Here is a 15,587-nt window from a genome sequence, read left to right as displayed (position 1 = left end):
TGAAACAGAGTGAATTGTCCAAGAACATACAGCCAGTGATATCCAGGACTAGCAGTCCAGCCTCCTGACTTTTGTTTAGTGCTTTTACCTTAAGTTTGTGCTCATCTAGCATAGAAGTATGCAGCATGCATCACAGCCATCTGTATGTATTGATATTTATTCCAATTAGAGTAAAATTGCACATAACAGGTAGCACTATTGAGTAATTAAGTGGCTGACATTGTTCTAAACACTTTATATATGCATAACATTTACCCTTATGACAACCCCTTTAGGTGCACCTTATTATAATTATTATTATCAATTTACAATAGAAATACCTGAGACATGGAGAAGTTAAATAACTTGCCCTTGGTATATAGGGAAGTCCTATTAGATTGTAACTTTCCGGCACTGTGTTTGCATCAGCAAATACGTACTGATCATCTGGAATGGATGAAGCCCTTTCTAGTGAGAAATAAAGACCTGTGAGTAGCTCCATCCCAATAGCACACAGTGAAGGCTGCAACAGGCATGTACAAGGAGAGGGCATTGGAGTGGTCTTGAGGATGCATAGGAGTTTGCTAGCTTGAGAATGAATGAATGCTTTTTGTGCACAAATGGATAATGTGTTCAGGGGAAAATCAGGAGGGCAAAAAGTTCAGGGTGCTAAAAGGCAGAAGCATGATGGTTGTGGTGAAGATGTTGGTAGACAGGGTTAGAAAGCAGGTTGGGTGCCAACTGTGAAGTACCAGCGTTCCAAGATAAGTAATTTGGATTATATCCAGTAAACAGATGGGAGCCAAGGGAAATTTTTATGAGTAGGAAAGTAGCAGAATCAGGACCCAAGAGACTATAGAAGCATGGGATGACTGGGGACAAGGATACCAGTGAGGAGGCTGATGCAGTTGTCCAGGTGGAAATGAGGGCCTAGACTCCTAACAGCAGCCTCTGATGGGCACAGGCTGCCTCTGCTTGTTTTTCACGCTCCTCCTGGGGCTTGGAATGCTTTCTTTCATCCAGTCTTGCTGGAACTGCAGGCCCATCTTTGAAGACTAAGCTTAGGTGTTTGATATGGAGAGTCTCCTTAGAACAGGCATGCACGCTCCCTCCCTTGTGCTCTGCTGTCTCTGTACATTCTTCTTCCTCCCTCGGCACACATAAAGTCGTGTTGCACGTCTTTGTGTACATTCCTCTTTTCTGCTTACACCCAGCTCCTTGAAGGCAGAACCAGACCTCTGCCTCCTTAAATACTTGGCACAGTGCCTGACATTCAGTGAGCTCTCAATAAATGTGAGATGAATGAATAAACTTACTAAATAAAGGCAGCAACTATGGATATGGAAAGAACAGGCCAAATTTGGGAGATGATTTTTTTTAAGTTACATCAGGGTTTGGAAAGCCATGGCCCATGGGCCAAACCCAGCCCCCTTCTCTACTGCTTTTGTAAATAAAGTTTTGTGGGAACACAACCAAGCTCATCTGTCTACGTTTTGTCTGTAGCTGCTTTCATGCTACAATGGCAGAGTTAATTCATTGTGACAAGACCAGATGGCCTGCAAATGCAAAAATGTTTACTCTCTGGACCTTACTCGCTGTTAAAGTTTGTCACCTCTGAGTTAAGTGACCAGGATCAGTGAATGGAAAAAAAAAAAGGGGGTGATGGAGAGGAAAATGTTAAGACTTTTCCTTTTCTCTTATCTAGTACAGCACTTGGATCCCGGGTGATAGCATTGACCAGTAGGCCTGCAGGGACTGAGAAGGCAACACCCAGGATTGTGGGGCAGGAACGAAAAGGGAGCCTAAGAGAGCAAGGTAGAAAGAGACCGTATAAGGAACATCAGGGCCGTGAGCTACAAGGCGGAGTTGATCTACGTCCTGTTTCTCCCTGGTGAAGCTTTTCGTGCTTGTCCTCTCTTTCAGTCATCCAGTTTGGCTTTGTCACCCTCTTTGTGGCCTCCTTTCCTCTGGCACCTGTGTTTGCCCTCCTCAACAATGTCATTGAAGTGCGGCTGGATGCAAAGAAGTTTGTCACGGAGCTGAGACGGCCAGATGCTGTGAGAACCAAAGATATCGGTATGTCCCCTGTTTCGAGGCGGTAGAAAACCCATCCCCACCACCACCTTCTCACTGTATCGGGAATCCATAGGGTTGGGGAAGTCCTTGCTTCTTCACACCTTTGAACTTCTCATCCTCATCCTCAGATCTTCAGGTACTGGGAGGCTTTCAGAGGCTACGTTATCCACCCCCAGTTGTGCCCCTGGTTTCTAGACAGGAGAGTACTTGGACCTCTTCAGACAAGCCCACTCCTGAGGCCCCAGCAACCCTTCCCCAGTAACATGCCTGCAGAGCATCACCCTGAGCCACAAGGTTGTCATCACTGGGCCAAGGGCGGGAGTGAGCCAGATGCCTTCCATTCTGTCTTACAGGGATTTGGTTTGACATTCTCTCCGGAATCGGCAAGTTCTCCGTTATCAGCAATGTAAGTGCTTACATTCATGACAACCTAACTCTGTGGGAAGGGCATTCCTGAGGAGCTCAGATTTTACAAGCAGGACACCAGTCCTTGTCACCTCTCAGTCTTTTTCATTTGGAGCTTTATTTAAGATAGGCCCCTGGTTAATAGTATGTACAAGCCTTCTAATTCATCATGCTGTTGCCAGAACCATGCCACTTAATTGTTAATTTCATTAAGAGAAAGAAGGGTAATTACCCACCACAATGCAAAACTTCTCCTTAAGAGGCAAAATCAGATCTTTGTTCAGAGCCAAGAATAATGAGGAAAGAATTCCACGTATCTATCCATCTCTTTCCTTTCTTTTCTACTCCTGAGCTAAACAATACCTGGAACATTGCCCAGGCTGCAATTCCTAATTACAGTTCCTCCAGGTTGTCAATGTGAAGTCTTAATTATCCCCAGGGACTCTGGCACTGCGTGGGTGAAGATAGGACATGGAAGAAGAGGGGTCCTACCTGTTGTGACTTCCTTAACTGCCTTGCCAGACATGTCCACATTTCAAAGGAAATCCTGCTGGGCCCAAGCCAACAGCTCCTTTTGCTTCTGCCTTCTGTACGGATGGTAGCCAGTCAGGGCCTCCTCTTCCATCTCCCAAGAAAATATCAGCCAGCTCAGTGAACACCAAGAAGCCCACAGCCTATTTTCTCTTGGAAGAGAAACGTTGATCCTAGGAGAGACCTAGTTCTGTATCAAGAACACATTAACTGGCTGGAAAGGTGTGAGGGAAGGCAGAGAGAATCAGCTCATTGCATTTTGAATGTTTGATGTAGGAAACACACATTTTGAGAAATAAGGTGCAATTTGGAAAATAGATCAATAGCTGCTTAGGAATTGTGTCTACTAAAAAGGAGGCCCTGAGTACTAAGTACTTTCTACTTATACAGTAGAAGGAAAGAAGTTGTACTTTACTGACCTCTCTCTAAGACTTCTTCACTTATCTTTGAAAATGGGAAAGAATAAGAGTACCCACCAAACAGGATCATTCTGGAAGTTAAATGAGATGATAAAAGGACTGATAGCCAGTGCTCAGTAGGTGTAGCTGTGATTGTTATAAGTATGTTACTCATTCTCAGATATGGTTATGACCATCCACACTCATGTGTACATTGAGAAAACAATGCCTAAACTACATTTTTAAAAAGGGCTTTAATTGTTGATGTGGAATATAGTATAAACACTTGCCAAGAAGATTTAAGATTTTCCTTGCAGAAAGTATGTCCACATTCAAACATATAATTATTCATTTGTCATTTGGTTTGCTCCATAGACATTTATAGAGTGCTTAGATATGCCAGACGCTACGTTGGGTATGTGTGGTTCCATCCAGGAGGACCCAATCATTTACCCTCTGTGTCTCACTTTTCCTAAGTAAAATGAATGAAAGAATAATTTCCATTATATAATGTGCCAAAAAGTGCCAAGAGGTCATGGTCAAACTGAGAAAAGTGTGGAACCACATCCTTGGTATTCCTGGCTTTCTAGTGTCACTCAGGGGCAGATGTACCTGGTCATTCAGAATCCTTGCTCATTGTACTTAAGTGGCACTTTCATCACTTAGTAATTTTCTCCGAAAATCTTCCACTCTGCTTTGGCTTGGCCAATACCAACTATCTCAGAGGCGATTTATTCCCTCCAGTACCAAATGGTCCAAATGGTTTAGCATTCTTTTCTACAGTGGTTGTAATTTACTCCCTTAACAGCCACTGTCTTATGGATTTGCTTACACATGGCAAAGGTGGAAAAGCCAGGTAAGTCAGCTATGAGAGCTCAGAGATAAGGACTTCTGCATCAATCAGAGGAGAAGCTCTGGATGGGGAACCCAAGAGGGTATAGTCAGATGGGCCCTGTGCCAACTGGACAGCATCCATCCTGACCTGTCAGCCAGATGGGCCCTGTGCCAACTGGACAGCATCCATCCTGACCTCTCCTCAAGTGCTTGTGGTTTTGTTCCTCAGGCTTTTGTCATTGCCATCACCTCCGACTTTATCCCCCGCCTTGTGTACCAGTACTCCTATAGTCACAACGGGACTCTGCATGGCTTTGTCAACCATACCCTCTCCTTTTTCAACGTCAGTCAGCTGAAGGAGGGAACACAACCTGAAAACTCACAGTTTGACCAGGAGGTTCAGTTCTGCAGGTAAAGTAATGATGATGAAAAGGGAGGCAAAGGACCTGAAATGGTAGATCCAAATAATTATCTGGATGACCTAGACTTAGATCATTTTCCTTTCCCTCTGTCTCCTAATCCACCCCCAATTACTATAAATTAATTTCCATGAATCAACAAATACTTATTGAGTGCCTTTTGTTAGACACTGTGGAGCAGACAAAGAAGTATATAACCTCTTTTTTACCATCAAGGGGTTTATGGTTTGATTAGGAAAAAAAAAATAAGCAGAACATATAGGAAATAACAGGTTATTCAGTGATTATATCTAGTATGGACCATAAACATTGTGGGTATTCAGAGGAGAGGGAGATTGCTGTTGGTTAGAATGGAGAAGGTAGACTTCCTGGAGGGGCCAAGAGGAATTCTAGGACTCTAGGTGGGGAGTCAGCATGAACAAAGTCGTGGGGGTAGGGATAAATTTGGGGTATTAGATAAACACTTAGCGGGCTAGGTGATGTAGTTAGCAAAGAGTGTGCTTAAGAGAATAATATAGGAAATACAATATAGGTAGAAATTCCTAGGATAATATAAGCCAAAAACATTGTTGAACTTGAATAAATAGGGTAAAATAGTTGATGGGAAATTTTGAAATCTTATAAGAATTTTAATGTGATATAATAAGATATTGACCTTTTTAGTGACAAGGAATGACAGGATAAAGGGTAGGCTTAGGCAAATTGATCTGGTCTTATTGAGGAAGATAAACTAGAATTGGGGGAACTCAGGGAGGGCAGCTGAGCTGCTGCATCATTCAGACATGAACCATAGTGGGAACAGACCAGGTGGTGGGAGAGAAAGAGAAAAAAATGAGCTATTTTATTAACATATTGCAAAGTTAGTGATAAGACACATTGGAGAGAGTCTGAGTTAAAGATATCTCCAAAGTTTGGATTAAAATCAGAGGACTAGGAAATTGTGGGTCCATTGACAGAGATGGGGATGACACTGAGTCAATCTAATTTTATGGTACATGTAATAAATTTGATTTCAATCATGTTGCATTGAAAATATTGGTAGGAAATCCAAGGGGAAATTTTCACCTAACTCCTAGACACAAGCTGGAATTCCAGAGAAGTCCAGGTTAGAGTTACGATTAAAAATTTAAATGTGGGGATTATTGAAGCCAAAACCCAGAAAACGCTCCATTATTTACCCAAGAAGGGCAAATAAAGAGAAGATTAAAGGGGACTAAATTATTTAACACTTTTGTACCCTGATCAAAGATCACACCTCATAAATAAAAATATAGAACAATAACTACAACTAAAATAAAAACCTAGGGAAAGGTATTGTTGGGAAAATATAAGACTTTCTTGGACAATCCCCAGTGGTATCTGACGTAAAAGCTGTCGATGACTCCATTGAAGAAGCAGTGTTTCAGCTGTGTTTTCAGCAGTTATGACCCTGGGCATGTCTGTCATGCTTTCACACCTGGGACACCTTGGTATTCAAGATCAGCCATTTGTAAAATGGCTGCTTCAGTTCAGTTTTATAGTCTGAGACCACAAAAGGGAGAAAATGAATTGGTCTTTCAACCCAGATGGCTGAGTTAAACAACCTTACTAATTTGTGACTTAAGTAGAAGGGTATTATGGACCCAGGACCAGTAACTTTAGCCAACCAAGAAAAACTCAAAATCAGAGACCAGATTAAATTTGGTTAGAGCAAACTTGGTTGAATCAAACCTTGCCTAAAAGTAGGTTTACCCTCAACTTTCACTATGGGGTTATTAAAGTTGCTTTGTGTTTAAGGCAGTTTAGGCCACTGATATATCTGGAAAGCATATTCATATGTGTCACTGGAAGATCTGATAGCCAGGGGAAATATCAGCAAACTTCAGTGCTTCTAGACTAACTAAAGAAGCAGATAGTGTTAGCCTTGCCTCCACATACTACAAGTCACACTGGTATTGTTCCTCCCCTCCCCCCCACCCCCCCACCCCCAACACATGGGGGTGGAGGTTTGTGTTCTTGGATAGATATGAATTTTAGCTTAGGATCTGTCACTAGAAACCTCTGTAATCTTGGGTGATTCTTCAACTTTCTAAGCCTCAGTTTCTTTTCATGTAGAATGAGGAGTTTCAACAAGATGATTTCTGTGGTAACTTCCAGTGATAAAAGTGATTATATAATTTGCACTTTTCAGTGCCTGCTTATTTAATGTAAACCTGTTGACTCCATGGACTCTGCTGGAGCAGATCTAGGTGCTACTAGAAAAGGCCTAGAGCTGGTACAGATCTTCTCTGAGCAGTAGAAGTATGTCTGTTGGATCCACAGACCAAAATCTATCACCCTGGACAGTCTGGCACTCCAAACACACAGAAGAGTGGCCCCGTGTAGTGCATAGTCTAGTAGCAAATCTGTTGGCATATGACTTTAGTTTAATAGCTAGAGTCTCCATAGCCCTAGGTATAAAAATTCCTAAAACATTAGGCTGATATAAATTGATCTGTCTGCTTCTTTAGTTAGTCTAGAAGCACTGAGGTTTGCTGATATTTCCCCTGGCTATCAGATCTTCCAGTAACACATATGAATATGCTTTCCAGATATATCAGTGGCCTAAACTGCCTTAAACACAAAGCGACTTTAATAACCCCCATAGTGAAAGTTGAGGGTAAACCTACTTTTAGGCAAGGTTTGATTCAACCAAGTTTGCTCTAACCAAATCTTTCTCCATCTCCCAAGTCCATTCCAATTGACGTTGACTATAGCTTTAAGATCTGCATGACTGCCAGCAGCTACAGGCCAGTGGAATAAAAGCCCATAACTCTTTCCCAATGACCCCAGCAAAAGTCTCACTGCAGCTCATTGATTAGGATCAGTATGCATGCCCTACCCATAACCAATCACTCTAACCAGAGAAATGTGATACTCTCCATGGCTTTGGGGCCATTGATGTGGGGTTTGGAGGGTGAAATCATCTCCAGCTGAAGCACATGATCTCTGAGTTGGAGGTGGTTCCCTAGTGGGAAGACAAGATGAATGGATACCACTTGGCTAAAACAACACATGCCCAGGACATCAGGTATTAGTATACATGGATCAGATTGAGCTTTATTGTATCCACCTTCAGAGTCACCAGATTTTCTAGCCAGTTGTAAGACCCCAGTAATTCTTCTCTCCATTGTTTCCATGCAAGTCGATAGGATTTTGGCTTATCTGTACCCCCCTTTTTTTAATTTAAATTCTTTATTGTTTAAAGTATTACATATGTCTCCTTTTTCCCACATTGACCTCTTCCTGGCTGTTCCCACCCCCCAGCACATGCCCTCACCCCCCTACTTTCTGTGTCCTTGGGTTATGATTATATGCATGCATACAAGTCCTTTGGTTGATCTCTTACCCTCCCCTCCCCCACCTTCCCTCTGAAGTTGGATGGATTGTTTGATGCTTCTATGTCTCTGGATCTATTTTTGTTCATTAGTTTATGTTGTTCATTATATTCCACAAATGAGTGAGATAATGTGATATTTATCTTTCTCTGACTGGCTTATTTCGCTTAGCATAATGCTCTCCATGTCATCCATGCTGTTGCAAATGGTAAGAGTTTCTTCTTTTTTTACAGCAGCGTAGTAGCCCATTGTGGTCCCCCCTTTTTAAAAAATTCTGTGACTGAGTGGCAGAATTATCAATAGGTGCATGCATGGGGAGTGTATTCTATATTTCCATCAAGAAAATTTTTTCACAGAAAATACATCATTCCAGAATAAAACCAAAATGATCTTTGTAACATCTGATTTTTTTTTTCTTATTCAGTACCAGTGAGGATTATAGATTCACTAATGCAACTGGTTTTGAGACCTTAATGGCTTGGCATTGGTTATGTGATATGGAATAAGACACAATGCCTCCCTCAAGGAGTCTAGATAGAGGAGATGAATAAGTAAATAAGCAATTAAAATATAGTTTTAATAATTTACAATGGTGTCACTACAGGGAGCTCTGAGAGCCCTGAGGACAGAGGCAATGCACTTCTCTCAGACTTAAGAGGTCAGGGGAAGCTTCAAGGGAGGTGGAATTTGAAGAATGAACAGAAAAGTTGAAACTCCTCATTCACATGACCAAGCTGGCCTGGTTGGTGAGCGGGATGAGAAGAGCAATGCTGGACGGTAAAGGGGGTGTCCAGGAGGAAGGAGGTCCAGGGAGAGCAATGTCTTCCAGGTGTAGGGGTGAGTTTGTGCTTGCCCAGTGGTTAGGGCTGGAATGATAGAGGTCAGCTATGAGAGATGAGATTGGAAGAAGGCACATAAGTCAGACCAAGAAGGGCATGTTGATCATTTGGAAATGTATAGATTCCCTCTTGGGGCAGCACAGAGTCACTGAGGGATTTAAGGGAGCAGTGATGAGCTCAAACTTTTCCTTGGTGTTATCTCTGCCTGCAGTGTGAAGACTAGTGCATTACATTAAAAATAAAGAGATGCCCTACTCCACAGTGTGAGCAGACACCTAGAGAACATGGGAAGCTTATATCTAGACGAACCCTATCTAATTGGTGTATTTTGCAGACTACCTTTCCTAGATGGGTGAGAATGTTGATGGAAACCTCTACCTCAGATGGTCCTACTCAATGCATGCTGTGTAACCTTGTCTAGGTCATCAAATTCTCTGGAGATTTAGGAAGTTGAAGCATAACTTACTAATGTCTTTGTAAGCTAGGAATTGTCAGTGGCTATGACAAACGTAAAGCAGAGAGAAGGTGAGAATGGGAGGGAGGAAGAGGGAAAGAGGGAGAGACAGAGATAGATGGGGAATGGGGAAGGGACTATGAGAGAGAGAGAGAGAGAGAGAGAGAGAGAGAGAGAGAGAGAGAGAGATTGTGAGAAACAGAGAAAATTCTGTAGCTAGCCCCAAAGCCTGCATTTAAAACTGCTTCCATGGTGGGATTTGAAATTTGCCCTGATTTTCTAGCAAATAGTGTTGGGAACTCAATGACTGTTCTTATTCTTAGCTTTCAGTTACCTCTGGAAATAAATGTGGACAAATAAAACAGGTCTCAGATCCAATAAAACCTTGCCAGAGAAGAGGTATCTTAAAAATAGCAATAAAAGTTAAGGCAGGTCTCTGGGTCCCAGTATTTTTGCAGCAACATTGGCCTCAACCATCTAACCACTCTGGGAGGGCTGCTCCGTAAACAGTCCAGTGATGTCAATGTGTAGGCTGATTAGTGCCCATTTGACAAGGTCAAAGGACCACTGTGTCCTGCAGGATGGACGATGTCTTGGGCTCCTGGCTTAGCTGGAAGGGAGCAGAGTGATCAGCAGGACAGAGCCTGGCTGTGGATCTGGGTGCTAGCCTGGAGGAGCCGACCTGGGCATGGTCAATCCAATGGGTCTCATTTGGAGGTGCTGAGCCTGAAGAAACAGCATCCTTGGGTGGCCTCTGTTGGGTTTTTCTGCGGGGCCTAAGTTCTTTCATACCCTGAGGTCCTGTAAAAGCTTTGAAGAGGCGAGTTTCCTTCCAACCCATGGCTGCCCCTCATCTGCTTCTTGCTGAAACCAGAGGTAAAGTCAGCTTTTCCGGGTGTTGCCTTTCCTGATCTTTATCAACCACTGGATTGACATGGTTCTCATTAGTTCCTAATTGGCTGTAGTGTTTTGCCTTGTTAAAGGCCAAGTTCAGAAGGCAGTTTTAAGTAGATCAGATGGTATGAAAATATTGTATGTAATTATGTTCAGCATTAATATAACATTAATTTCCACAGGGACTTAATTTTTTTACATACCACTGTTTGGAGTTGAGAAATGCATTTATTAACTAATTTTTAATGTAACTAAAATCTCATTTAAAAAAAACCCTACTGATTATTGATGACCGACTCCTCAGTTTGTTATTTAGGCACCCTTCCTGCCCAGTGATTGAGTCTTGTGATGAGTTGTGGTAGATGTCACTGTCACTGGTCACCCCTCCAAGTGAGGATGGGAGGGGGACATCTGAGCCAGGAGTCTTTTTCCCCTCTCCGCACCACAGTTGTCCCATCTGTAAAATGAGGACTTGGAATACATAATCACCAAATATTCTTTTCTGCTTTAAAAAAAAATAGTTAATGACACATGCAATATATTAATCAATTCTTACAAAAATTCTAAACATTACGGGCAGCCTCTCTAACTTTGTACCACCTGCACCCTAACCCCTGCCTGGTCCTAGGCATCTTCCCAACACTGATCTTTTTCAGACATTTTCCCATGCATTCATATCAAATGAATTTGGAGAACCTTTAAGGTATTGTTTCATGGGTTTGTTTTATAATAATGTAATATATTTTGACATGGGAACTTTATATATTTAGGTAATATATAAATTCCACTCAATCAATGTAATTTTTCTCAGTGTTAGATCCAGATAAAACATTAATATAATCGTAAAGCTAAAATATAATGTTGATTTGTGTACCATTTTCACTTATTGTATCTGAGTCTGTCTCAGTTAACACTATAACTTTGCTCCTGAAAGCTAAGTATAAAAACATATTTAAGTCAACTGAATATTGCTATTAATTACATTCTTCTTTTGAAATTTTGAACCTTTCTTTTACTATAAAAGTAGTTCTCCCTATTTATAAATGTATATATGAAAGACTCTCTTCTCAGCCCCCTAATTCTGTATGTATGTGTATATATGCATGAATATATGTATATATACATGTATTACATATAATACATATTATATAAATTATAGAATTTAAAATTTATGTATCACATAATTAATATATTAGTTATATTAATTATTAACATATAATTATTTATTGCATTTTATATAAATATAAGGAAAAGACTCTTCTCAGCCCCTACCCTAGTCATTCTCTTCCAGAAGAAACTATTGTGTCCATTTTCTGTGGAAGTCTCAAGAAATTACATGCACATGTGTTGTCTTATTTAAGTCTCACTGTCTTTATTTCATGTTCAGTGTACACACATACACACATGTATGTATTTGTTTATTCATGGTTGCGGTGCGAGAGCTGGTATATGTACCATTGGTGTACTCAGCACTGAGAGGCACATTTTGTCAGCTCCACTTATGGATTAGAAAGCTGAGGACCAAAGATGTGAAATAACTTCCCCAGGGCCTTACAGTTAGTGACATAGCTACTCCAAGTGCTCACTTGCTTTTTAGACACTCTAGTTGTTTCATTATGAAAGACACTCCTTATTAGAAGACTAAATAGAACTTTCAAAGTTAATGTTAAATCCCAAAGAAAATAAAGGATGACTGGAGGGGTGAGAGTGAGATCTGGGAATGATTCTTAAAATTATATCCCCCAGCTTAAATCCCAGCCAGTAGATGCAGGAAGCGACCAGATATGGGTCACCCAGTGCCTGGCTGCCCAGTGGGACTGTAGGAAAACCAAGCTCCCTAAACCAGGGGAAAGGGTCTGGTTTCAGAAAATACTTGAGCTAATGGGAACGAAGCAGAAGTTAATTCCCACCAACCTGAGGCTTGCCTACATTTACATGGACATAGATCCTGAGAGAAGCCCCTTGCAGTTGTGGCATTGGCTGACTCTTTTTATTCATATCAGCATCATGGGAAGCTTGGGGCATCTGCTCTTGAGTGCTCAGAAATCCTCTTAGAAAACAGGGAGGAACAAGGAACACGGGTGTATGTGCTCTGTCCTCTTTTAACAGAAGGGTTGTGTTTCATAAGTTACCTCAGTCAAAGGAGAAAGAATAGCTACTGCTTACTGGGTATATATATCTGACAAGAGGCCCGGTGCACAAAATTCATGCACGGGTGTGTGTGTGTGTGTGTGTGTGTGTGTGTGTGTGTGTGTGTGTCCCTCAGCCCAGCCTGCACCCTCTCCAATCTGGGACTCCTTGAGGGATGTCCGACTGCCCTCTCACAATTCAGGACTGCTGGCTCCCAACTGCTCGCCTGCCTGCCTGCCTGATTGCCCCTAACTGCTTCTGCCTGCCAGCCTGATCACCCCCTAACCACTCCCCTGCCAGCCTGATTGATGCCTAACTGCTCCCTTGCTGGCCCAATTACCCCTAACTGCCCTCCCCTGCCAGCCTGGTCATCCCTAACTGCCCTCCCCTGCCAGCCTGGTCACCCCTAACTGCCCTCTCCTGCCAGCCTGGTCACCCAAACTGCCCTCCCTTGCTGGCCTGATCACCCACAACTTCCCTCCCCTGCTGGCCATATTGTGGCAGCCATCTTGTGTCCACATGGGGGCAGCCATCTTTGCCACATGGGGGTGGCCATCTTGTATGTTGGAGTGGTGGTCAATTTGCATATTACCTCTTTATTATATAGGATATGTCAGGTGGGGTGCTGAGTGCCCTTCACTGACATTTCATCTTCATTACAACTCTGTGAGATGCAGAAAGTTGAGGCCCATTTCATAGATAATGGCCTCGGCCATCAGAATGTTAGGGCTCTTTGTAGAGGGCATAGAACTGAAATGGTGGAGGTGGCATCAAGACACCTGACTCCAAAGCCCATGCTTTTGCCAATTCTGTGTCCTGGGCTTAGAAACAAAACAGACAAAGCAGGCAACTATTATCATGGTGGACACAATTGATTCTATTAACCACTTTATCACTTTACCTTTTATGGACATTTCTAATCTTAAAGCTAATTATCTCTTGTTTAATTAGTGTCTTCTAGTTACTCAGTGAAAACATGTGATAAGCTTAACTTCTTAGGATGAAGGTTGTGTTTTTTTTTAAATTATGAAATCAGAATTTATATTGGAATGTAAACAACCATTTACCTGGTGGCAGAGGCTTACTGGAGTCTATGTTTTTCAAACTATGAGTCCTGGTTCATTAGTGGGTTATGAAATCAATTTGGTGGGTCATGGTCAGCATTTTAAAGAATAGAATAGATTAAGATAGGATGGAATAGAATAGAATAGAATAGAATAGAATAGAATAGAATAGAATAGAATAGAATAGAATAGAATAGAATAGAATAGAATGAGGGTGACCCAAAAAATGTATACACACTTTAACAGCTGATAGATAGCTCAATTGATGTTTCTTCCTTTTAAGTTTTAACCCCTTGGAATTAATACATTATTCAAAGTGTGTGTATATATTTTTATGGAACACCCAGTAGAATGGAAAGAATGAAATGAAATATAGAATAGAATAGAATAGAATAGAATAGAATAGAATAGAATAGAATAGAATAGAAAAATACTAGTGCATTGGACATAGCAAGAGTATCTTTGTATAATTTTCATTCCAGTGACATATATTTATGTGTGCATTAATTCAAAATGTACAGTTACTACTGTAGGTCACAGTTGTTAAAAAGTTAGCTTTGGAAAGAGAAATGCGAACAGATGTATAATTAATTAAATTGCATGTTGTTCTTTTCTGTGGATAGCTTATCCTGTAGTTCCTAACAGAGCACCCTTAGCCCATTGGTTTAGGTGTATTTCAAGCAGAACTTTCTGGACATATCTATGTATTAGTCTTTCCCTAGATCCTTAATTAGATGGATGTGCCTGTTAGATTCAAAACATGTTTTGTTTACTTAGGGAGAGCAAAGTGACATTTTCAAAAGCTGTGGTGAGTTAGTAGCAGAGGTGGGACCAGAATTAGATTATTTATGGATTCTTTCCAGACTGGAAAAAAGCAGGGTGAGCAATGGCTCTCATGCTGAGGTCAGTGAACATCTGTTCCTTCATAGATGAAGCTAGACAACAAGCGAAACAAGCTTTGATTGCAGCAGGAGGGATTGGGCTAGACCTGGGGAAGGATTTCCCTGTGGTAAGGAGTGGGTGTGTGTGTGTAACACTCCTTGGAGGTCTTGAAGAGAAAAAATAGGATCAATTCCCTTCTGCTATGGGATCCTTTGGAGGGGGGGGCAGCAGGACAGTGGGGAGCCTGAGTTTTTCCCATCCCAAGATGTCCTTATTCCTTTAGCCACGCTCTCACTCACTCTCTCCCATTAGCAAGCATAATTGGAGCTGGCCGTGTTTCTGTCCTCAGCCACGGATGGATGTGATGAATGCCGTGGTATTTTGTTGGGCTGCAGTTAGTTTTGCTTTTCATCCGAATGTCAAACCAAGCCCGCAACAGCTGTGATCAGCTGTTGGAAGAAGGGGAGTTGAGTGGGGAGGGGGCAGCTCCTGGCCTCTTGCCCAGCCCTAGCCTATTGCTTAGTGTCCACCTCTCAGTTTGTCTTTTCTGTTGCTGACTCCATCGCTAGGGTTTTATTCTATCTTCTCGTGTGCATCTCTTTTCAGGCTTTTTTTTTTCTCTTCTTCACTCATCTCTCCTTGGGCAATTGGAAGTCACCATGCTTTGATGTGAATCTTTCAAAACAGCTGGTGCATTCAGGTTAGGGGGAGCTACAGAGAGCACCCACTTCTGAACCTCCCCCCTCCCCACCACCTCCACCCCCCCCCCCCCGCCAACTGCTACTGACAGTAAGATGCTGTATGAGATGGAGAAAAGCCTGAATTCAGCCAGACTTGGATTCTTGCCTTACCTTAGCCTCCTGTCAATGAGACCTTGGCCAACTTGAACTTCTCTGAACCTCAGTTTCTTCCTATGTTACATGGGGATATCAATGCCTGCCTGAGGATGCTGTTGTAAAGATTAAATGAGAAAACTTCCCAAAAAGTTCCTTGCTCAGGGATTGACACATACTGCCTCTTTCCCTTCCTGTCTCCTCCTCAGATAGAGTCCCCACGCAATGGTCATACATCCCGCATTGTGGCCTGATGCCACCCCACCCCTTCCCCCAGCCCTGGGTTTGCTTTGATTTTATTGAGCGTCAAAGCTTTGCTGAAGTCTATGGAGGAAACAGTTTCATGAAGGATCATAATTCTTCTGGTACTAGCTTTTGTCATTTTTCCAGGTTTAGAAAAAAGTGAGTCTGAGAAAATGAGCCATTTCTAACATGAGTCATTCCAGGATGGGGGTAGGGGAGAGACAATGGTGAGGAAATGCCCCTCCAAGGG

At 42.1% G+C, this 15,587-nt stretch overlaps 1 protein-coding gene across 2 annotated transcripts in view; it reads left to right on the top strand.

The window, feature by feature from the left end:
- ANO2 (anoctamin 2) overlaps positions 1-15,587 on the top strand; it is a 301,113-nt gene that overhangs the window by 281,175 nt on the left and 4,351 nt on the right. For both annotated transcript variants that reach the window (XM_079774619.1, XM_079774620.1), the window contains exons 21-23: positions 1,903-2,055; positions 2,409-2,461; positions 4,453-4,634. In XM_079774619.1, coding sequence (XP_079630745.1) covers positions 1,903-2,055; positions 2,409-2,461; positions 4,453-4,634 — 388 coding nt within the window. The remainder of the gene's footprint in view (positions 1-1,902; positions 2,056-2,408; positions 2,462-4,452; positions 4,635-15,587) is intronic.

The sequence above is a fragment of the Cnephaeus nilssonii genome (genome assembly GCF_951640355.1).
Source record: "Cnephaeus nilssonii genome assembly, chromosome: 6".
NCBI lineage: Eukaryota > Metazoa > Chordata > Mammalia > Chiroptera > Vespertilionidae > Cnephaeus > Cnephaeus nilssonii.
The sequence above is the reverse complement of the archived record's forward strand: the minus strand, read 5'-3'. Positions and strand labels throughout refer to the sequence as shown.